Source organism: Brassica napus, chromosome C6 (assembly GCF_020379485.1).
Source record: "Brassica napus cultivar Da-Ae chromosome C6, Da-Ae, whole genome shotgun sequence".
NCBI classification, from domain to species: Eukaryota; Viridiplantae; Streptophyta; class Magnoliopsida; order Brassicales; family Brassicaceae; genus Brassica; species Brassica napus.
In genome coordinates, this window is record NC_063449.1 from 38,473,579 (window position 1) to 38,499,120 (window position 25,542).

The following is a 25,542-nucleotide window of genomic DNA, read 5'->3' on the forward strand; positions in this document are numbered from 1 at the left end:
CTGTTTGCGTTGAACATATTTATTTTTTAGTTTGTATATTTAATAACACCTTGTTGCGTGCTGTTCTATGGTTTTAATAAATGTGTTGTCATTTCATTTTTATTACTACTAACATAATTTTTAAGTGATCAGTGATAATGTAGTTTTAACGTTATGTATTATATTTTATCGTATATATTTTAACTCTTCATGCATTTTTTTTAGAATCATTTTAATTAGATAATAGGTTTAAAGATGTAAATAAAATTGTATATGTTGTAAATTTAGACTTTTTAGTGTAACTGAGCACTATCAATTATAGAAATTATATTATGATTTTATTTTACTAAATCTTTCTTTCTGTATATTTTTTGTTTTATTTTGTATTTTTACAATTTTATTGCCTTATTCTTTAATTGCAGAGAAATGCTATTTCCAATTTTTGTTTCATATACCTTAAAAGTCTTCGGTTGATTTTGTTTGTTTTCTTTCTCCAATTACAATGTACACTTCGACCGTTTTTTTTTTTTTGGATCAAACTACTAATATCATCAGATAGAAAAGCTTAAACTCCAAAAATGGAGTGAGTATTTGTTCTAGGGAAAACTGATTTACTCACTAATATAGTGAGATATTATAAAAATTAGAAGGTATGAAAACTCTTCTCTGTTGTCCTACGCTGGACATAATTAAGTTGTAGTTAATTGATTCTATATTTGTGATAACTGGAAATACACCTTTATGTTTTCATTACATCATCCTTAATTGGTTTACGGTTCGACCATTTCTAATATACTGAGAGTAACATAATATTAGATGTTGATTATCTCATTCCAATTAGGAATGCACAGAATGAGAGAAATTCAAGGTGAGACAACTTTGCAATTTTGTCCTCATATCTATATAGAGTTAGTTTATAGATTACTTTATATGTTTCAAAATGTAATCAGTTTTAATTAAAATCTGTAATATTTAAAAATTATTACTTTAGAAAACTGTTATTTAATATATAAATTTAATCAATTACACAGTAATTTACATTATTTAATTGTCCACACAATATCCAATAAATATAAAGTTACGTTGAAATATAAAAATAATTTATATAGTGAAAAAAAATACTTTTAAACCATTATATTATAAAACAAAGGGAATATTCAAATTATATTAAAACATTAGAATAGTAAGAATTAGAAAAGCTGAAATTTCAACGTCGATCATTTACGTCGGCCCTGCCTTAAACCATCTCCAATGTATTTCTCTATTTTTTTCTCTAAAATAGAAGAATTTCATAATAGAGATGGATTTATCTCCGATGTATTTTTCTATTTTCTCTCATAAAAAAGAATATTCTTGATATATTCTTTTCTAAGTTTACAAATAATACTTTTTACTTGTGAAAGTTGAAAACCAACCCAATTTATTTTAGTATTTTATAAAATTATGATATATTTACACTAAATATTTCTTTACATACTATTATGTAAATAAAAAATATAATTATATTTATATAAATAATATATTTCACTAAAAAAAATATTTTCGGTTATAATTGTTTAAGTAAAAAGTTAAAGGATCATTTTGTAAAAACAAATAGAGAAGGTAACATGGCAAAAATATAGTTTCTTATTGGCCGATTATTTTCGCCTACGTGGACACTTTATCTAAGGCTTATATCTTCTTTTTATTACTTGTTTGATCTTTGCTAGAGATGATAAATTTACAGTTCAATTACAGAAATTTTATAGAAAAGTATATCAACATCACACTCCAACTTCATCTATTTCTAAAAAAGGGTGTTAGTTAATACATTTATTAGTCTTAGACATATATATAATGAAAAATATAAAATCCATGAAAAAAGTTTGCTTCTTGATATAACATAAAAATAGAAAAATTATTGAACCAAAATTTTATTTTGTTTGTGTGAAGATGCTTTGACAAATTTATAACAACATATATATATATATATATCTGTGTGTAAATATTCGACAGTATGAGGTATCATTGAAAACGAGTTAAGTTTAACGTAAGTCAATCTAAATGGGCCACATTAGAATCTAAATGGGTCTAAAGTCTGGCTTAATCATGAAAGAGGCCCATTACGCGTACGTTGCTTGCCCAGAAAGTCGGAGAGGAAAGCTATAGAAGAAAGAAAGCAGAAGTGAAAGGAAAGGTAGGCAAAAAAAAAATGGAGTCACCGAAGAAGATAGCTCATGAGATCGGTGGTGTGAAGAGAGACGCACTTCGGTTTGGTCTCAACGGCGTTAAGAGCGACATCGTCGGATCTCACCCACTCGAATCGTCTTACGAATCCGTAATCTCTCTCCCATTGTTTCAGTTAGCGATCGAATCTGTTTGTTTCTCGGAATAGTAAGCTTGATTAGCTAAGAAAGGATAGTTTAAGGAAGCTTGATTAGCTGATTGGGTTTGATTCGTTCTTACTAGATTTCTCAATTGCAGAAGCTCTTAATAATATCTCATCAGTTACCTTAATTTTCCAGGGAAAGAGATCGCACGAGTCGATGAAGAGGACTATCATTGGGCATACCTACGGTACTGCACTTCCACTGAAGATGGATATGGACAGGCAAATCCTCTCACGGTAAAGCTTCTTGCTCTCGTCAAGATTTTTCTAATGAGCTAGTCTATGGTTTAAAGTTGTGTTGGATGATCTACAAACACTATTTGTTTGTATTGTTCTCATTTTTACTTTATAGGTTTCAGAGACCTTCTGGCCCTATTCCTTCGTCAATGCTCGGTTTAGAAGTCTACACAGGAGCCATTGATGACTTTGGTTTTGAGGATTACTTGAATGGTAATTGTCCTTTTACTCTCCTATTGCAATTTTCTCAATATGCTATATTCACTTCTCTATATCAGTGGGCACCAGTTTGATTGTATCTCAGTATGCATTAGCAGATAGATTCATATTTCTTTTATGAAGCATAATATGTTTATTTTGGTTTGCAACGGCGAATTGTCTTCAAAGCATTTTGTTCATTTTTATTCTACAAAGTTCATTCTTGACACCAATAGGCCAGGTTGTTTAATGGTTTTGAAATTTGATATTGTTCATCTGAATCTTGTAAGTATTTTCCATCTTTTGCAGATCCGCGTGACTCGGAGACATTCAAGCCTGTAGACTTGCACCACGGTATGGAAGTTCGTCTTGGTATGTCAAAGGGCCCGGTTTCCCCCAGTTTCATGTAAGGGTTGGGTTTTATTGGATGTTATGTCTTTTAGCTTTTGAATGATGAATCAAGTGAGATCGTTTTGTAAACTTATTTTGACTAATCAATATGACCAATCGATTATAGTATTTTGAGGTTTTTAGAAACTACTTATGATTCCAACAAAAGCTATCGAATCTGAAAGAATCATCAAGACCTCATAATGTTTCCTAGTGTTGAAAAAAGTTTCATTGATTCTGCTAGAAGAACTTGGGAGATACTGAGAGGAATATATAAACTTTTCTTTTGTTTTTAAATGATCATTGAATCAGATTTACTTTCTATTTCATCTTTATTCCATTTCCGAAGTCTTTCACAAGTATTTAACTATTTATCTTCTTCTGTTGACTTTTTTTTTTTGTTTTTGAAACACCTTCTGTTGACAATAATAGTGTTTGCTTCTTGAGCTCTAGCTGTCTTAAGACTCCTTTTTCTCCTTTTCACCAAAATGTAGTGTTCTCTTTATAGCTTTTTACCACTTAGTTACTATCTAGCTAAGAAGATAATTCTCAATTCTTTTTTTTTTTGAAGGGATAAATTTTTTAAAGTGGCCTAAGCTGCTCGAACCCCTTATCTCAAAGAGACTTTTGTGATGGTTTTACCAACTGGACTAATAAAGGAACATATAATTCTCAATTCTTCTGGGTCTGTTTTATGATATGATTATTTTGATTTTATGAGAGTTGTCTCTCCTTGTAACCACAGAGCGAAACCTATCTTCTTTCTATTTCCTGTCAAATAAAGCCTCGAAGATGAAATGACACCTTCTAGATTAGGTAGATGGAAGATTTGCAGTCACCGGTAATGAAGTGAATATCAATCAAAGACAAAAACGAGTAGGAAGATTTGCATCAGTAGAGCATGATTATTGGGGTATTGGGGGTTTTTAGAGTGGGGTTTTTAGCGGAATATAAGAATCCGTCTCTTAACTTTTAACTAAAAATGTTAAGAACCGGCTTTTAAAACTTTTATTTAAGAACTGGTTCTTAGCTTTTTTAGTAAAAAGTTAAGAGACGGATTCTTATATTCCGATAAAAATCTCATCTTAAAAACCCTCCAATAATCATGCTTATGCTTAAGCTCTTCCCAAGAGTTTCTCAACTAATTAAAATTTAATTTTTTAATTAAATAAATAAATAAAAACCAATCACAGCATAACAACTAAGCATAGGCAATCAGCATCGGTAAGAAACTCTCCCAATTCTCTTAAAACATAGTTTAGCTTGTTAAAGGTATCATCCACTTAAAAGTTAACAGCTGTGTTCTTTGGTTTCTTATATGGTTTCTTATAAGAAACGCACATCTCTCCAAGACCAAGCGATCTTTCGCCTCTTTCCTCTAATTTTCACTGTTTCTTATTTCTAACTATTATTTTAACGTGAGAGACGTGACGAGAGACGAGCCGCTGCACGTGTCCCAAGAGCATGATTAACGCTAGAGGAGGCGTGGATTCTTAGGTTTTTTTGTTTTTTTCCAATTTTTTAAAAAAAATTAAAAACGGATCAATTGGGGTTTTCACGTGTCAGTGGAACCTGCGAACAGTACAAAAATTCCACCAAACTCGTTTCCGGCAGAAGAGGAAGAAGATGTGGATTTTAATTTTTTGTGAGGCCCACACCCTTTAAAACCCTTTAAAAGTCGGGGTTAAAGGTGATCTATGAGCCTTTATGTGTATTTTCTTCATTGTTTCTACTTTTTAATTTTTTTTGTTTTTTCTTTAATTGGAAAGAGCTTCGGTGAATGACCACCATAAGAGCATGTTTAATAGTTAGAGCCCTTGATGGATTCTAACCATTAGTTTAATTATTAAGTGTGTACTTTATGAAATTAAGAACTCTTGTTAATATAATTAGTTTTGTGAAGGTTTAATGGGAGAACTCATTTGAGGTTCTTAATTTTTTTTTTTTTAGAAGGTGAATTATTAAATTTAAATTTTAAAAAACTTATAAATTATTGGATTTCATAAAATTTAAACAACTATGACATAAAAACATATTAAAAATAGAAATACAAATTTATAATTAAAAATTTTAAACAAACATGAAAGAAAAACATAAACGAGAAAAAACCGATTAATTGAAATCTTTATTTGTCCCAAATTTTTGCCATATATTCTCAACCAAATCAACTTTCAATTGTTGATGTATGATTTTATCACGAATTCGATTTCGAATGCTCATCATATTGTTGATGTATGGTTTCTAACTTCTTAGCCTAGAAAGAATGGTACCACATTCAATAGGATAATGCGCGAGGTGCAAGTTTCTTACTTGTAGCTGAAAATACAACCAAAACGCTACTACATTTCACTAGCTAAGCCTAAAACTCTCTCACTCTCTGTAATTCCTATGGCATAGAGTTCGGAGTAAGTGGCGTTACTTGTATCATGGCAAAGATAATGAGCACGATGAGAGCACCGAACAATAATGGTCCGAGGAAGTTGAAGTCATATCCTCTCTTAGCAGCCCAGAAGGTGTACACGGTGAGGGAAAGCACCACAACCGTTGTCAAGATCGCTGACTCTTTTTTTATCACAATCATAATCTTAAATTTAATAAAAAATTTGTAAGAAAATCTTACATCTCCATACAAGGCAAAACTGTATATACATGATCCCTATTCATAAGCATATAAATAAATAAAGCAAAGAGCATCATCATACGCTGCTAATGTTGTACCATCGTCAATCACCTCCCACCAGAAGTAGAGAATCAGTGATGGAAGACACACCGGTAAACCCATTAAACACTGAGGAAGAATACGACATGGCTATACCGCTAAACTCCTCTCTCCCTCCCAAGTTCATCCCATTCCCCGCCGACAAATCCAACGGAGTTAGTTCTGGCAATGACATGTCTCCTCTCAGATACTGTAACACCAGCCTCATACTCGGTCTGGCCCTAGGATCCGAGTGCGAACACAACAAACCAAGCTTAAAAACCATTTCAACCTCTTCAAGATCGTACCCATCACACCCAAGATTTGCTATTGCCATGGCTCTGGTTTCCCCAAATGCAAAAAAACATGTCCTGAGTTGAAGATTAGAAAAGGTTTAAATTTGTAACTAAACAAAATAAGAACTCAAGAATATAACTAACCTATCTAGCAGCCAAAAAAATACACTTAAACTTACCAAACTGAGAATCTGAGAACTCGTGGATGCCTCCACCAGACTGTAAAAAAGAATTTGAAGTCGTAAGATTAAAAGACATAGCGCATAAGAGCATCTATAGACATGTATGTATACCTTGACAGAAAAGTACCCCCACAACTCCTTTGACGATCTTAGACATCTGCTTCCAATCCAACGTCGTCTCCGGATTATTGTATAGATACTTATCCAAGATCGCTGACTGTAGAATCACTTTCCCTGTTCCAACACACAGAAACATACACTATACACAATGCAAAATAGAATCAATGTAATTGAACAACAAAGGGAATGATATTTTACCATTGGTGAAGGCACATGTCAATCCAACGACAAATGCCAGAGCCAAAGTGAACAGCCCCAAGAGTAAGTAGTTCACCGGATGTTTCTGGTGGTAATAGTACAGCGGATACAAACACTAAACCGACAAAACAACACATAGAGACGTGATTAAAATCCAAAGTCTGAAACTTGATGATCTTTGTTTACCTAGGAAGGGGGTGATGATGATGACTATGTAGAGACCTAGTCCATCGCCGGTGGTGGCGAAAAACAGAGATTCGACACTGATTGACTTGACCTCAGACACAACGTCGTCCGACACCGATTTGACATGATTGAATTGACCTCAAACACACCGGACGCATACAAATCAGAACTCATCTTCTTCTTTTAACTTTGAGACGATTGCATCTTCTCTTCTCTCTCTCCAAAGGAGGATTCAATTTGTAGAAGCAAAAGCACTTCGGAGACATCGACGAAGAGAGACCACGATGTTTTCCCCTTTTGACCTAAAAGGAATCACCCAATACACAATAAACACGTATGGGGTGCTTACCGTTTCTTAAAGTGCCATATAGATCATGTTTATTGCAGGTTTTTAGGTTGAGGTTCTTAGCGTAATATAAGATACGATCTCTTAGCTTTTAACTATAAAAAGCTAAGAGACGTCTCTTAAATAAGAGATCTAAGAGACGTCTCTTAGTTTTTTTAGTCAAAACCTAAGATACAATATCTTATATTACGATAAGAACCATAACCTAAGAGACCTGCAATAAACACGTGCGGTTCTCTTCTTTTATGTATTTTTTATTTATTTTTGTTTGTTTTTTTTAAGAAACCTTTGTTAAAGCCTCCGTTGGAGGTGGTCTAACATACTGACATCGCCTATCTACTACACAACCCCTTTTTCCTCTCCCAATTTTTCAATCTATCTCGTCGTCACTTGGGGGTTGAAGAATCCTCTTGTGTAAACACGAAAATGAACAGAAATATCACCTTTTCCAAGTAAGAGCACCATTAACCTAAAAATCCATTTAGGGTCTCTTAATTTGTTTTTAATAATAAATGTGGTTTAAGAGACCCATTTAGGGTCTTTTAGGGTCTCTTAATCCCAAGCAAGTGTCATTTTCATGAACATACGAATGTTAAAATTAAAGCAATACAATAGTTTCTCAAAAGAATGTAAAACAAGACTTATTACTTTTATATTAAGTATTTCAAAACGTTCAGAACCACATGTTCTATTTTCATAACTTCTTTTACATGCTATCAGTGACGTTACTAATCAGAGTCGGCTCAATGGTATCAAGGACCATATGACAAATTCTTTTTTAATTTCCAAACTACTTTAAAAAAAAAAAATTTGATTGATATATTTTTTTAGAATACTAGAAGTATTTTTAAAAATAAATTTATAAAAAAAAATACTTTCATATAAAAAAATTGAACCCGTTTTTTATTCTTGATATAAAAATGCATATGTTTTTAAAGAAATCAGACCCTTATCTATTAAGAAATAGGGGGCAACGGATTGGACTCAGAGCGGTCGCACCGCTTGCCTCCTATGTAAGCCGGCCCTGACGCTAATGTAAGCAATTTGAGCATTTATAAAATAAAACAATATCCAAAATATATAGACATATAGTATAATATATCATACACAAAAATGAAAAAAAAAAACAGATCAACAAGCAAAAGTTTTGAAACAGTATTTTTTCTTAACTAAAAAGACAACAACACCATGAGCATTCTTGACAGAACTGGACAAGATTGAATAGTTTCGATGTTAAAAATGGTTTTTCTGATCTGTACGATTTCTTCTACAATCATCACAACAGTAAGGGATGTACAGATTCGTCCCATGGGCCTTACCTCAAACCTCTCATAGCGAACTGCTCTTTCGCACAACTGAGAAGTACACAAAAGAGAGTTTGCATCAATATAAAAATCCCAACTTGCACGGGAAGAGTATAATTAATAAGAAAAATTAAACCAACGTAAAAGTTACCTGCAACGTGGTATGGAGCAATTGGGATCTTGGCAATGGTATGCGTGAATACGTATTACCATCGCAAAATGGGTGCAAGTTCTACAAGCTCGCTGCTTTTCGCACACTTCAGTATGATTGAATAATATTTTGGCAACACTGCATTTAGGGTACGAGCACGAACCAGCGGCCGTAGGTCTGCATGCATGTGCATGTAACAAAGCTTGCAGTATCTCCATAGTCTGCAAGTTGAGTAGTTAAAAAAAGGTCAAAAATATAAACCAAAGAAAAAGAAAGTAATATATTAAAACCTGCTTGCTACTCACCACTACAGTTCTAGGCGGTATTCCGTGAATACAAGGGACTACGGGGAAGAGATGACGCAGACGAAGGTATTTACTATTGCTATAGCATGAAGTGCAAGCTCGGTAAGATGGACAGCACAAAGAAGTGTAGTAAATCGTTGTCGAAACATCCTTTTGGCAGGCCGTGCAGGTCACTACTTGAAGGAGAGCACCACTGGATATCTGAGACTGGTGAAGCTTGTTTGAAGTGTGAAGATGGTGAAGTATCATCATAGAAGAGTTCTTGGCGCGTCGAAGAGTGTCGAATCTGTAGTTATGCTTCTGAGAGAAGCTTAAGAACATTTGTCTGCTTTCGAACGTGTTGTTTCCTAGGATGACATCATTATCTTCTGTTGTAGACTGTATGTTCATAATGGCCTGTGAAAGCGAGTGCTTCTCTTCCCCATTCATAGTATGTGTGTGTTCCCCAGGAAGCTCTTCTTCTAGATCATGACATCTGTTTGCATAAAAGAAAGGGTTTAGGTGAAAAATAAAATGCAAAAACACAGATACTGAGGTGAGAAATCATGTGAATCTCTCAAAATAATAATAATGGTATTTAGTTATATATTTACATATATATTTTTAAACAATTGAATTAATATGTGAATGTTACATGTAAAAATGATTTTTTCAAAAACACATGATATACTCTTACTTTTGAATTATTTATATTCAACTAATGGTGAAGACATGATTAGATACTATCACTGAAAATGACTTATAGAGATAGAGTACCTTTGACACAATTGAAGATCCTTGCACTTCTTGCAAAACCATCTCAAACCAGACAATATGGTCTCCGAGCAGCGTGTGCATGTATAATGCAAGTCCACCACGATGAGATCCTCCTTTTGGTTTGATATCCGTATTCCAAGCTATACATAAAACATAATAGTTAACAAATAAACACCCTGAAATGTATCCATATTCAAACTCTAAGTGCATATGAATAACAACCTTTCGCATCAGGAGAATGTTTTTAGCATCATTGGAGTCCTTAATTTTGTTGCCCTTTAGTGCTCTTCTAGAAAGTGATTTAACATTCTCGACTTCACTCTCGGTTTCTTGACTCATCAGAAGCTCAGCACTAGAGGACCAGAAAGATCCTTCAAAGTAAGGCAACCGTGCAGCTGTAATATTGCATGTCGGAACGAAGAACCGATCATACAAGTTTGTAACATTCGTCACCACGCTCTGCTCCTTGGCTTTATCCAGCATTGACACATACCTAAAATAATGTTTTTTTTTTTAATTTTAAGTTTAAATCCAATACTTCCTCACCAAACATAAAAAGGAAGAAAAGAGACTGACCATTCACGAAGCTTCTTAGTGCTGGGGGTTTGCTGAGTCTTAGGATGAGAGTACATAACGAAGTCTTCTCCTTTCTGAGGTGGACACGCCCATATATAACCCGTTGTGAAACCTCGAAACTTACAATACTCGAGATATCCAATCTATATAAAAAAAGGAAAATAAATAAATGAGACGCATGTCAATAACAGTTTAGGTCTAAAACAAAGAAAAAAATAAGGGAATAGATTGTTACCAATATTTCATGATAAACGAAAGTTCGAAGAGCTTCTCCTGAAAACGTTACTCTCTCGGGTCTAAAGTACTTGACGGAGTCGAGATAAGAGATGTATACGCTGCGTTTGTTTGGTTGGCTACATTCCGATCCAAACTCTTGGACTAACAACGCAAATATGCACACATCAACTCCTTCAATTTTCTGAAACAGAAGAATCACCTGAAACAATTCGAAACAAATTAAAATTAAAATTAAGTTTGATGAGATTCAAAACTAAAATCAATTGGTATAAGTGGACAATTTAAGATCCCTTCCAACATAAGTTGTTTTTGTCCCTAATACTACTAACTTTTTTTATTAACATGGAGTATCTCAAACCTATAGAAGAGTCTAGATTAACTTTTAAAAAGAGGTGTAGTTCACATATATACACTCTCTCTGGCATTCAAATGGACTCTAAACAATAGACATATATTCGCGTGACTATATGATAGTGTAATGAATGCTTTCGAACCCATGTTGCTTAGCAACCCAAAATTTGCTCGACAGTACACCACCATCACTTGGTTTGATACTATAACTTATTAAAGAAAAATGAATTAAGATGCACCTTCGATCTGTAAGGGAATTCACTAGGATAGTGTTCGTTGTGAAGAAAATCCGCAAATGTTTTGTTGATATGTGTGCTTTTGTCAGCTGAGAACACGACCCTGAGAGTAAGATCATCTGGTACTGATACCTGGAAAGGAAAAGTAACAAGTTCAGTATATATACAGTTTCAGACCAAACCTCAAGAAACAACATGATTCTTACATCATCGATGCTCATCCCAGTAGCCTCTGCGGTTTGGCGTCTTTCTTCTTTGAGCCGCCTCGTTAGCCTTCTCTCTATAAAGTGGCTTAGGATGGTTTCAGGCAAATCTTTCGCCTCCAAATCCGTATTGTCATGAACTCCCACGTTGTTGTTACTCCTACTCTCCTCTAACAAGCAGTAGGGACAAATGTAGTCCGAGGTTTTGTCAGTGTCTTTTTCTGGATTGTAAAGACCACATATCTGATGCTGCCATTTCCCGCAAGATTCGCAAGCAACCCACTGCTCAAACAAAACAAAGTAGCTATGTAAATGTACTGAAGAAATATATATATATATATATATATAGAGAGAGAGAGAGAGATGAAGCTTACAGCTTCTGTTTCTTGATTGTTAGCGTTATTTAATTTAAGCATATTGGCTTTTACGATATCAACTCCAGATAACGTGAACTTTTGGCGTCTACAATGATCGTAACATGGACTACAGATTTGATGTTGCGCACCGCTTATTGTTTCCTCTGGGATGTAATATAGAGATTCATCTTGGATGCGGCAGTTGCAAAGCGAGCAGTAGAGTGGTGGTGCTGGAAACAAGAGTTGGCTTTCGCCACACAGTTGACATGTTTCAATATCCTTGAGCTCAACACGTCCCTCGTGGAGACTCTTTAAATGCATTTCTATTTCTTCTTCTGTGAAACGTTCCACCAGTGAGACATCTCTCTTCTTAGGCTTTTCCAGAGGCATTGTTGTGTCAGCATTATTAGCCTCGCCCTCGCGTTTGGTGTGTTTATCAGTTTCCATCGGCTCAACAACATCCATTCCAGATCCTAGTGTCTCATCATCCTGATCAGGAGGAGGATGTGCTTCGACTCTCTGTCGCTTTGATGGACAATGATGACCACTCTCTGACGGTAATGTTTCTCTAAGGAACACCACATCCTCATCCTCATCATCATCTGGTACTCCGAGATGATAATTAGATCTTTTGGATCCAAGACACTCTTTGTTAATGTTAGCATCTGGCTGTATGCTCAACTGCTGATTAGGCACGGTGTTAAGATTTGGACGCATCACACCTTTGTTAAATTCAGGCATCGAGACTGAACTATAAACAATTGATTCTGCACATTTTTTCAATCAAAGGAACATTGACATGTCAGGATGTGCTTGAACTCTCAGAAGAAACATTAATAGAAAAAAAAGAGATGGTATCTTGTATAATCATCTTATAATGGTTTAGCTTGTTTCACAAGTTAGACTGGACTGTGAAAAAAGATCAACAAGGATACAGAACCCAGCTGAAAGGAATCAAGCAAAATCACACTCGGTTTCACAAAGCTACAAGCTTATTCATGTAACTAGGCATTGGTGTTTTACCAAAAACTGAACCAATGTTCACAAATATTTATATGGTTCAAATTATCTTGTATACGAAAAAATGATAGAACTGAAAATTCATATTTGAATATCCAAAATATAATTTATATATCTAAGAAGATTAGTTAAATTTAGTTTTGAAATAATCAATAAAAAAAAATTACCAAAAACTTGAATTATTTGAATATATTTATCAGAATATATGAAATTATCAAAATTACAAGCTGAACAACCCAGGTTAGATGATACTTCGAAATCCAAGAGCTAAACTGGAACCAAACTTGATTGGATTTTTTTCTGATGGATTAAGTTTTCTTATCAAAAACTGAAAAACAAACTAAAAACCGATTTTATAAATACCCCTATATATATATATCTACATATGAAAGATGCTAAAACAAAAGAAAAAATGAACCGCAAACCAAAGGAAGGTTAAAATGGATTTTAAATAATATATAAATGATATAAATCAATCAATTGATTACTAACAATTAGTTTTGGGTTGGAATTTCATTTAAAATATGATATCATAGCCAAATCAATGCAATCAAACACAATCCATAATCGATAAGATCCAAAGTTGGTCCCATGGATAGAAGAAACGAAGTTTTATTATATATAACTAAACTATGTGCGTGTTACTGGCAGTCTATCAATAAAACAAAACAATCCCAAAATTGATGCAACATTAAAACATCGTCCCCAAAATCTAATTTCGAAACCCTAATATTTGAAGCTACAAGGGGCGATCATGATACATTAATTAGATATGGCATCCATTCTCCGACAACACCCTAAATCGAGAAAGAAGGTGGAGACGAACCTTAATCGGTTTTTTTTTTTTGAGAAATACGAACCTTAATCAGTTTCAAATTGTTTACTCTGCTTGGCTCGCGCGCAAGTGGAGAAGACAAATAAAGAAGTTGAAAGAGAAAGTCTCTGCTCTGACTTGGTTGGTCTATGTTGTTGTTATTAGGCTTCCGGCAATTTCTTAATGTAAAAGGCAATGTAATGACTATTGCTTATTAAAATATGGCAACTGATTTGTAATAATATTCATTGAGGATTTTCCTGTCATTAATGTATTTATTATTCGTAAAATTCACTTGTTTTTATCTATTTAATTTCGGCTATTTTCTAATCGCTCAATTTGGGTTTAGTATTTTCTGGTCAACAAAATTTTACCCATTATATTTACTTACCTTATCTTCTGGCCAGCAAATTAAATTACTTAATATATAAAATTTAATCTTTTCAGTAAAGTAGAACTGTTTTTTTTTTGTAAATAATAAAGTAGAACTTTTCACCACTTACCATTATCTTCTTTTTATTCGTGTGTGATTTTCTTGTGTTTAAATTCTGCATATTAAATAACATGGTATTAGGAGATCTCATCTTTGTTTATAGAACTGATCTCATGAAGGTGAAAATCTGCATACTGAACTTATCTCTTCCTTAAAGTATAAGGATCTTAAAAAAAAAATAAAAAAAAAGTATAAGGATCTTGAGAAATGTTAATACAACTCTCCTCAGCATATTATTAATGGAAATTAATAAAATTTTAAATGAAAACATTATAATTTGATTGATAGAAAATGTGAAATAGCTAAGATAACATGCATTAATGAGTGAAATGTGAACAATTTTATGAAATAATTAAGTATATATATAATATATCAAATTTATATGAACTATAAAGTTTATGTCAAATAAAATATATAAATATATACAATTTTATCATATTATAAAGTATATACATGATAAATATAACAAATTTATATGAACTGTATATTTTTATGTCATATTAGTTAATCAATAAATTTATATTATAATTAGTTAGTCAGTAAACTTATATTATAATGTTTAGTATTACTATTTGATAAATATTTATCATATAATTAATACTCCCTCTGTTTCATAATACATGATGTTTTACCTTGATGCACAAAGATTAAAAAAATTAACTTTTTCTAAAAAGTGATTTAAAAAATATAATTTAAAAATCATTCAACCAATTATAAAAATGACTATAAAATCTAATTGGTTACATAGTTTTCAATAAAGTTAAAAATAATATAAAATATTAAAACATCATCTATTTTGAAACAACAAACATCTTTTCAAACATCATCTATTATGAAACGGAGGGAGTAAAATTCTAAATTGTATATATGATGTACATATATTATATTCATAATTATAGTTTGCACAATTATATCAGTGTATTATAAATTTATAATGTGATCTTTGTAGCATTTATGATCATTTTGTTAATACAAAAGAATATTTTTACTATTTAATTATCTAGTAAGATTTGTCAACAAAACAATTGTTGCAATCTACTCCATAGATTTTTTCTTCATTTATTATCTATATTTGATATTTAAATATCTATAGTAAGATTTGTCAAAAAAAAATTAGTTACAGTCAACATACGAATTATTTTTTCCTAATATCATGTATTTAATATTTAAATATATATAGTAAGATTTTTCAATCAAAATTATGGTGCAAGATACTCTCAAGACTTTCTCTTTTTTAACAAAAAAAAATCAAATATACCTTTACTAACAAAATATTCCAAAATGATATTTTCTTATAATAATAATATGTTTTGGAATTTATTAGAGAATATTTTATTTCATAACTTATGAAAAACGGTGGATTACGTCGACCAATCTTATTGTTAATTGAGAACACGGGTAAAGTGAAAACATTATAACTTAATTGGTCTAAAAAAGCGACGTAGCTAAGATGACGTGTATTGGTCTAAAAATGACTCTTATATTTTTAATTTGTAGATTACAAGTTAAAAATTGTTAAAATCAATATTTTTATTTTTTCGTTATTTCAACTGTTGCTTTCGTTACTGATCTTATATATCCCTTGTCGGTGCATTAATATCATTTCATCCTCAATTATCATGCATGTCGTGATTATATCATGCAATGAATCCTTCTTCCAGTAACGAGATGATCCTGCTATGATAGAAAATTTGGATTGCATGACTCTAAATGCCTGTTCAATATCTTCTCGACATGTTTCTTGTTTTTTCTGCAAAAGTTCTTTTTTTTTTACCTTGGAGAATTCTTATTGTTTGAACAAGAATTGAGTATTCAGGATAAATACCATAAACTAAATAATAATCCATGTTATATTCTTTTATTTGAATAATGTAATTAACTGGAAGAGTGATACGGTCTGCAAATTGTCCCACCCATACACTTGGACAATTTTTTCATTTCCAACATTCAAGGAAATCCACGTTTTTGGCTAATATTGAGAAGCCTTGCAACGTCTTCTGATGTCGATGAGCTGAGATACCATTCTGAAAACACTTCCACAATTCTTCGGCAAAACTTTTTTATGCATTCAATTGTTGTAGGTTCTCCTATTTTGAATATATTCGATCTGAACAAGAAAGAAGAAAGAATGGTATGAAAAACCGTTAAGAACAACAATAACAACAACCATCTTCGGCTATAGAAAATTTGTTTGGTCAATATTTTGGTAATTTAGAGGTTTCAGATCAAATTTAAATGACCATTAGTGTTGTTGTAATATTTAAATTTGTGTAATAATTATGTATTTATGTAATTTTAAAAAAAAATCTTAAGTTTTTTTTTGTAATATTGTTATTTTTAAATCTAGTTTTAAAATATTTTAGTCTTATTTTAGAGTTTTGTTTAATTTTATGTGTTAAAATTAAATTTATAAAAATAAATTTGAAATATTTATAAAATATCATTTTTAAGGACTAAAAATAAGCGACAACATATTTAAGAATAATAAATGTGAAGTGTAATTGTAAAGAACAAAATGTAAGTAAAAAATATGAAACAAAGAGCTTCATATTTGAAATTATATAGTATCTTTTAAAAATGAACTTATGTCTATAATCTAGATCAAGACTCAACCTTAGATTAGTCTTCTTTTTTGGTATATATATTTTCTTAATCTATCAAAAATGTTGTGATATTAGAGTTGTTTACTCTTCGATCAGTATACACCCGTGATTTTCTTTTTCTTTTGATGTGTCGCCAAATGTTGTAGTTGTAGTCCAAAATAATTTTTTTAAGTAAATATGACATTGAAAATGAAAAAAAAAACAAAAAGAAAATTAACATAAGAGAAGAACTTAAAAACTACAAGAGATATTGGCAACAATTATCTACAAAAGTAAGGTTGTTATCCCTTATATACTAAAGCGCAAGTCGCACGATGAATCAGAAATTGCCACGTGGAAAAATAAAAAAAAAACAAAAAAAATAATTGCCACATGGAAAATTTTCTAAAAGCAATAAAAAAAATCCGTTTAAAGAAAATATTAAATGCAAAAAAATAAAAAAAATAAAACTGTTTCGTTTCTTAAACTATTTCTGTTTGTTTTTAATATAAAATAAAAATCTACATCAAATAAAATCCCTTTTATTTCTCACACTACACCATCACGATCTTTGGAACGGTTAATCTTTCTGAGATTTTACTCACTATGGAATAAATTCAAATTTATCTTTACGTACATTCATTGCAGTTTCTTAAATTCTCATGATTCCACTTACTCTCTCTCTAAGTCTGAAGAAATTGCAATTTTTAACTAAATAGATGGATTGGTTTTTGACGAGAGTACAATTCTGGATGGACATAGTCTCTGGCTAAGCAGTTGAACAACAATAGTTTTCTAAGTTCTTTTCAAAGAATACTTAAAACCCCGAATTTCTTTGGCGAAGGTTACAGAAAAGTTGACGATGAAAGTTGAAACCCATGTTAGTAAGACTTCGTCACTCATACCATAATTTGTGTAATGTTTTTTTTTTTCCTAAACTGGTAATTTGTGTAATGTTAATTTGTTCATGAACCTTTTTTCTTCTATGCTCTCACCTACTTATAGTTTTTTTTTTTTTTATCAAACATCTACTTATAGTTTCTATTTCATTTCTTTTGTTGTTCTAGATATTGGAAAATCTACGTATTTTGATACAGTATCGTGATACCAAAGGTAAACCTAACCAATCAGGTTAATAACATTTGAAAAGTGGAATAAATTAATTCAGAATTTACTGAAATATGTTTATTTTTTTGTGGTGGTGACAATTCAAATAATGAAAGTACAAAGCTCATCTTAATGCACACTTAGTTACGAGTAACAAGGCCCCTGATAAATTTGAGAAGCACCAGAAGAAAAATGTAATGTGGTTCTTATTAAAAAAAAGAAGTAATCTGGTGTAAAATATGTGACTTAAAAACTCAGGTGGAGAAGAAACAAAAGAAGGGCCTATATCTGCTATCCAATCAAGATCTTAACCTCAGGTTCGTCTTCCATATTCATAATCTTATAAAACGTGGCTATATTAATTTGGTATACTTTTGAATCAATATATCCTTTTGTGTTTTTTTCTCAAATGTAATGTTAGCAATTTTTTATAGCAAAAATAAAAAATTCTTAGTAAATATATCACTGAAAATGAAGAAAGACAAAAAACATAAGAGGTGAACAGAAAGACTACAAGAGGTAATGAAATCAATAATCTGAAAAAAATATTAACTTTCAAAATAACATTTTTTGACATTAATAACATATTTATTGTAAATTATATATATTATATAATTTTAATATTAGTAAATAATAATGCCCGGTGCGTAGCACGGGAGACCATACTAGTCTATATTATTAAAACTGAAGTATTTTTTTGTACTGTTTGAAAACATGGATATGAGTATAAATGAAAATTGTTTGGAAACATGGATAACAATATAATTACTTTCTTTTATTTACACATTTATCTATTGCATTTACAATAAATTAATTACTTTTTTTTATTTACAGATTCTACCATTGCATTTAAAATCAATTTAAATTAATTAATTACAATTCCGAAGCTTATCTAACCAAATCGATATTCATATATTGACCATTATTAATATTGTACGAATATTAACTAAATAACATGTATTAAAGGGAGATAACATTTTTCTATATTACATCAAATTGCATAAAGTTATAAAATTTATAATATAATATTATGTACACATAAAAAAATATTATCAAACATCTATATTATAAAATAATATATTCTACTGTATATGTAAATTACAAAACATAAAAAATATACATGAGATTTTTTATAAAATCAGCATTTTATGAGTTTACATTGAACACAAGTTAAATCAAATATTCGTACGGGGGCGCATGATCAAGTTCTAGTTTTAGCTATATTCAGAGATTGATTTCCCATAATTTTGATATCCAATTATTTTTTTTGATGATTTTGGAAAAAAAATCACTATTTTACCTGCACTTTGTGTCCAATATTGGACTGGTGCAAGATATAAACATCAAATATCATTTTTTAAGTTTAGCACTAATAACTTTAAAAATGCCATATTTCATTGTAAATTCTATATTTTACATAATTTAACATATATATCGACAACTATAACAATGTCCGTGCACGGGAAATAATAGTTAAATTGTTATAAGATAAACTTTGAAATGATCCTCCACTCCTTTACCAACTTAAGCACTATGATCATTTATCTACTCACCAAGCACTATGATCACCCACTCATTTACCAAATCAAGCACCATCTTTGTTATTTTATGTATTGTTGCTCACTATAAATACCATCACTCATCTAACTCTTTTGTACACCAAAAAACAAGAAGAAGAGTTTATAAACAAAAAATCATTACATCTCATCTCTATTCTCCCTCTTCATAGTAAATATTCTCTCTTGCATATTTATCGTATATCTTCTTTCTACGGGGAAAATATTTCGCCCTTATTTAAATTTTTCGATACTATAAATTATAATTTATTTCATAACACGTTATCAGCACGATCGTTCTGCAATTCGGTAAAATTTATTGTATCATATATACCCTGCTATAATGGTCGGTATACCGCCTGTATTATTATTTATATTATGTTATAATGGCCGGAATACCGCATATATTATTTATTAATATTTTAATTAATTTATTGGTCAGCCGAGCCGCCTTATATTCTATTTATTGTTAACTGCACGGCCAAGCCGCCTTTATTTTCTGTTTGTTGTTAACTGGACGGTCGAGCCGCCATTATTTTCTGTTTGTTGTTAACTGGTCGGCTGAGCCGCCTTATATTTTGTTTATTGCTAATTGGTCGGCCGAGCCGCCGTATAATTTATTATTATGCATTGACCAGCTGAGCCATCGCATAATTTATTATCATAACAAAAAATGTTTATTCACCATATTTTTTATTTCTATCAAAATTTTATGAAATTTAATAGATTTGATTGATCGTTTAATACGATATTTTCAGACTGATTTTTGGTGCACTCGATTTAACACCAACGGTCACAAAGAAATTTTTTCAAAAATTTCCCCTTTCTCCAACGGTCATGAACAGTGATTTTCATCTATATATACAACTCATTTTCACTCCATTTCATCATCCAAAACATTTCATTTTCTCTCAAAAATTTCAAATCGCTCTCCTCCGATTTTTCATTTCAAGAAAGATGATTCGCGCACTTTTGTTTTTATGTGCCATTTTTATTTGTGTTTCTATTTATGGTTTATTCGTTGGAGAATTTACTCCAAGTGAATTTAAGATGAATATCGGTTTAATTTTATTTACATCGCTTCTCCTTGTAATTGCTTGTATGATTAATGTAAACGGTTTTTAAATTATGAAGTTCTAATAAAATTATTATTTTGTGTTTTAGAAATACAAATGGCAAACGTCGAGAAACTCCAGTTCCCGGCTCTGAAAATAACCGGCGAAAATTATGTCAGATGGGTCACAAATGTGAAACCTTATCTTGTAATAAAAAAAATAACCGAAGCGATAAAAGTCGGTAACAAATCGCCACCCGAGCATATAGCCGAAGCGATAATCTTCCTGAAGAAGCATTTAGATGAGAATCTAACTCACGACTATGGGGACGTTGAGGACCCAGCCGTACTATGGCAAGCCTTGAAAGACAGATTCGATAATCAGAAGGAAATCAATCTCCCTCACGCTCTTGAAGAGTGGAAAACCCTGAGGTTTCAGGATTTCCAAAGGGTTAGAGATTACAATTCCACTATCTTGAGGATAGTTGCACAATTAAAATATTGTGGTAACCCTGTCACCGAAGCAGAAATGCTTGACAAGACATACAATACTTTCCACAAAGAACACAACGTCTTATCCCGAATTTACAGAAAATGTGGGTACACCAAATTTTCTGAATTGATGGTAACACTCATGTTGGCTGAAAAGAACGATGAGTTACTAATCAAAAACCATAATTCCCGACCTACGGGAGCCAAGGCATTTCCCGAAGTGAATGCTACGGCGGTAGAATATTCGGGAAGGAGAAACCATACCAACCGAGGTCGTGGTCGGCGTTTCAACAACAAACGTGGAAAGCCTTACTATCCTAAAAGTATTAGATCTAACAAATGGGTTAGATCTGAACAACCTCATAAAGGCAAAGAAACCGAAGAGGATACCACAAAGAAAAGTGAGACTGTATGTTACAGATGTGGATGTAAAGGACATTGGTCCCGTACCTGTCGTACTCCCCCACATTTGTGCAAGTTATATCAAGAATCCATAAAAGGAAAGGCTAAAGAGGTGAACCTCACGGAAAACGTTGAAGGGACCTCATACCTTGAATCCTCTGATTTCGCAAATGAGTTGGACTAGAATACTCTTGAAGAGTACGAAAATGTTTCTAATAAGACTGCTGAATAGTCCTCATTTGTAATGTATAATAATTATGTTTTCAAAGAATAATGTTGTTTTAACAACAATATATGTATAATTATTTTTGTGTTTTCTTTATATAATAAATGAATAAATTTCACGTTTCACTTTTATTTAATGTTTATGATAATTTCATAAATGGATCAGAATACTAATGGAGCAAAATCCAAGAAACGGATTCGTGAAATATGCATACCAGATAGTGGAACAATGCACACTATTCTGAGACAAAAGAGATATTTCTCTGATATAAAACCGGCAAGAATTGTCGTCAATACAATATCAGGTCCTGCAGACGTGATTGAAGGAACCGGTAAAGCAAACTTTACTTTGCCGAATGGAACAAAATTTTCCATAAATAATGCTTTATACTCTCCGAGTTCTAAAAGGAATTTGTTGAGTTTTAAAGACATATATCTTCACGGATATGATACTCAGTCTGCAACTGAGGATGGAAAGAAATACATGTATGTAATTTCTGAAAAAATGTGGCAGAAAACACATATTGGAAAAGTTTCCAGAACTTCCTTCGGGATTACATCATACTTATATCGATGAGATCGAATCAAATCTTGTAGTAAAACGGAACCCAGAAGAGTTCACGTTACGGCATGATCGCCTTGGCCACCCAGACACTACAATGATGCGTAAAATCATAAAAAGTTCACATGGTCATCCATTGAAAATCCAGGAGATTTCTCAAGGGAATAAAATGACATGTGTTGCATGTTCTCTAGGAAAATTGATCGTAAGGCCATCGCCAACCAAAATCGATAAAGAATCACCAAAGTTCCTTGAAAGAATTCAAGGTGATATATGTGGACCGATACATCCACCATGTGGACCATTCCACTATTTTATGGTATTAATTGACGCATCCAGTAGATGGTCACACGTTTGTCTATTATCATCTCGAAATGTGGCATTTGCGAGATTTCTAACTCAGATAATCAAACTGCGAGCACAGTTTCCTGATTATACTATTAAAAGAGTTAGACTAGACAACGCTGGTGAATTCACATCCCAAGCATTCAATGACTATTGTATGGTAATGGGAATTGAAGTTGAACATTCGGTTGCTCATGTTCATACGCAAAATGGTTTGGCTGAATCTTTAATTAAGCGTCTGCAATTGATTGCAAGACCATTGATCATGAGATCAAAACTTCCAACCTCTGTATGGGGACATGCCATTTTGCATGCAGAAGCACTCATTCGGATCAGACCGAGTGCATACCATAAGTATTCCCCACTACAGTTAGCGTTTGGTCGAGAACCAAACATTTCCCACTTTAGAATCTTTGGTTGTGCGGTATATGTGCCTGTAGCACCACCACAACGAACAAAGATGGGACCACAAAGAAGGTTGGGAATATATGTTGGTTGTGATTCTCCATCAATTATAAGATACCTAGAACCACAGACTGGTGACGTCTTTACAGCACGTTTTGCTGATTGTCATTTTGACGAAAATGTATTCCCAGTTCTAGGGGGAGAAAACAAAAATGTTGGAAGTGATATAAAATGGAGTGTACCATCATTGTTATATCTTGATCCTCCTACTAAAGAGTCAGAACTAGAAGTTCGACGAATTATGCATTTACAGAGTATAGCTAACCAGCTACCTGATGCATTTGCAGATACCAAGACGGTAACTAAATCTCATATACCAGCTGCAAATGCTCCTGCTCGTATCAAAATGCCAAATGAACAAGAAAAGGAGGATGACACACGAGAGCCAAAAACACGCCTGAAGCGTGGTAGACCTGCTGGTTCTAAGGATAAGAATCCTAGGAAACAGAAGAAAGCTGAAATATATGATGCACCCAAAATAGCAGAAAATATTTTGGAAGAAATAAATGATAAGGACTCTGATGAATCAGAGCATCATGAATCGAAAGATAATCATGAGATTTCTATTAATTACATCCATAATAAAAGGATATGGAATAGAAATGAACAAAATGACCTTGATGATGCTTTCTCATATATCGTGTCAAGTGAGGTAAATGAAGATACCGATGATCCAGAACCGAAATCCATATATGAATGTCAAAAGAGACATGATTGGAATAAATGGAAAGAAGCAATACAAATCGAACTTGATTCGCTTAACAAACGAAAAGTGTTTGGATCTATTGTACTCACACCTGAAGATGTGAGACCAGTTGGGTACAGATGGATTTTCGTTCGAAAACGAAATGAGAAAAATGAGATTACAAGGTATAAAGCTCGCCTTGTAGCCCAAGGATTTTCTCAAAGACCTGGTATTGATTATGAGGAAACATATTCTCCTGTAATGGATGCGATCACATTTAGATTCCTGATGAGTCTAGCCGCTGATAAAAATCTTGAGATGCGTCTCATGGATGTTGTTACAGCTTATCTATACGGATCATTAGATACTAATATCTACATGAAAATCCTGATGGATTTAAAATGCCAGAAGCATTAAGTTCCAAACCTAAAGAGTTATGTGCAATAAAATTGCAAAGATCATTATATGGGTTAAAACAATCTGGACGTATGTGGTACAATCGTCTCAGTGAACATTTAACAAAAGAAGGATATGTGAATGATCCTATATGCCCATGTGTTTTCATCAAGAAAACAACATCCGGATTTGTGATAATCGCGGTATATGTTGATGATCTAAATATTATTGGAACTCAAAAAGAAATACAAAAGGCATCAGACTATCTCAAAGGAGAATTTGAGATGAAAGATCTTGGACAGACACAGTATTGTCTTGGCCTACAAATAGAACATTCACAAAATGGTATATTTGTGCATCAATCCACATACACTAAAAGAGTGTTGAAACGATTTAACATGGATAAATCAACTCCTCTTAGCACCCCGATGGTCGTTAGATCACTTAACATTGAAAGTGATCCATTTCGACCACCTGAGGAAAAAGAAGAGATACTTGGTCCGGAAGTACCATATCTAAGTGCAATTGGAGCGTTGATGTACCTTGCAAATTGTACACGGCCTGATATATCATTCACTGTTAATCTTCTAGCAAGATTTAGCTCATCTCCAACACGAAGACATTGGAATGGAATTAAACATGTCTTTCGTTACCTACAAGGGACTATTGATTTAGGCTTATTTTACCCTAAAGATTCAAATGGTCAAATGGTTGGTTTTGCAGATGCAGGATATCTTTCAGATCTACACAAAGCCCGATCGCAAACAGGATATGTTTTTACGATCGGAGGCACTGCTATATCTTGGCGTTCTCAGAAACAAACGCTTGTGGCTACCTCTTCAAATCATGCTGAGATCATCGCACTCCATGAAGCGAGTAAAGAATGTGTATGTCTAAGATCTATAAGCCAACACATTTGTTCAAGTAGTGGGATTGACAAAAGTATGGGGCCAACTATTCTATATGAAGATAAAGCGGCATGTGTTGCTCAAACGAAGGAAGGATATATCAAAAGCGATAGAACCAAACATATACCTCCGAAGTTCTTCTCATATACTCAAGAGCTCGAGAAGAATAAAGATATTGAAGTAAGATATGGTCGATCATGCGACAATGCAGCCGACCTCTTCACAAAATCACTCCCTACTTCGGTATTCAGAAAACATGTCCATAACATTGGAATGCGTCATCAGAAGGATCTATGACTGCTCAATCGAGGGGGAGCTTACGTAGTTGTACTCTTTTTACCTAACTATGGTTTTTCCCATTGGGTTTTCCTAGAAAGGTTTTTAACGAGGCAACAAAGACGTTAAGCGAGAGCGGAGAGTGACACCGGTCCCCAAAGGGGAGTGTTACGAAACTTAATTTAATACAAGATGGATGATCAAGGGGGAGTGTTATAAGATAAACTTTGAAATGATCCTCCACTCCTTTACCAACTCAAGCACTATGATCATCTACTCACCAAGCACTATGATCATCTACTCACCAAGCACTATGATCACCCACTCATTTACCAAATCAAGCACAATCTTTGTTATTTTATGTATTGTTGCTCACTATAAATACCATCACTCATCTCACTCTTTTGTACACCAAAAAACAAGAAAAAAAGTTTATAAACAAAGAATCATTACATCTCATATCTATTCTCCCTCTTCATAGTAAATA

General features: G+C 32.7%; 3 protein-coding genes across 6 annotated transcripts; 2 read left to right on the plus strand and 1 right to left on the minus strand.

The window, feature by feature from the left end:
• The first annotated feature begins 2,090 nt into the window (after window positions 1-2,090).
• Window positions 2,091-3,301, plus strand: LOC106426218 (cyclin-B1-2-like). The gene is made up of 4 exons (XM_048760187.1): window positions 2,091-2,296; window positions 2,484-2,584; window positions 2,700-2,797; window positions 3,092-3,301. The coding sequence occupies exons 1-4, from the start codon at window positions 2,171-2,173 to the stop codon at window positions 3,190-3,192; spliced, it is 426 nt and encodes a 141-aa protein (XP_048616144.1). The 5' UTR covers window positions 2,091-2,170; the 3' UTR covers window positions 3,193-3,301.
• Window positions 3,302-3,678: 377 nt separating this feature from the next.
• On the minus strand, window positions 3,679-14,344 carry LOC106426248. Of its 4 annotated transcripts, none has more exons than XM_013866961.3 (5): window positions 6,889-14,344; window positions 6,667-6,781; window positions 6,460-6,582; window positions 6,346-6,385; window positions 3,679-6,241 (listed from the first exon to the last, which is right to left on the minus strand). In XM_013866961.3, the coding sequence occupies exon 1, from the start codon at window positions 12,412-12,414 to the stop codon at window positions 11,488-11,490; it is 927 nt and encodes a 308-aa protein (XP_013722415.2). In that variant the 5' UTR covers window positions 12,415-14,344; the 3' UTR covers window positions 3,679-6,241; window positions 6,346-6,385; window positions 6,460-6,582; window positions 6,667-6,781; window positions 6,889-11,487. The 4 variants fall into 4 exon arrangements, with proteins under 4 accessions (XP_013722415.2, XP_013722414.2, XP_048616143.1 ...); XM_013866960.3 differs by having other exon boundaries at window positions 6,853-14,344; XM_048760186.1 differs by having other exon boundaries at window positions 3,679-6,211; window positions 6,667-14,344.
• A 6,073-nt stretch (window positions 14,345-20,417) lies between these two features.
• LOC111203427 lies at window positions 20,418-21,513 on the plus strand. The gene has a single exon (XM_022697321.2). It carries the CDS (start codon window positions 20,418-20,420, stop codon window positions 21,375-21,377), a length of 960 nt encoding a protein of 319 aa, XP_022553042.2. The 3' UTR covers window positions 21,378-21,513.
• The last annotated feature ends 4,029 nt before the right edge of the window (window positions 21,514-25,542 follow it).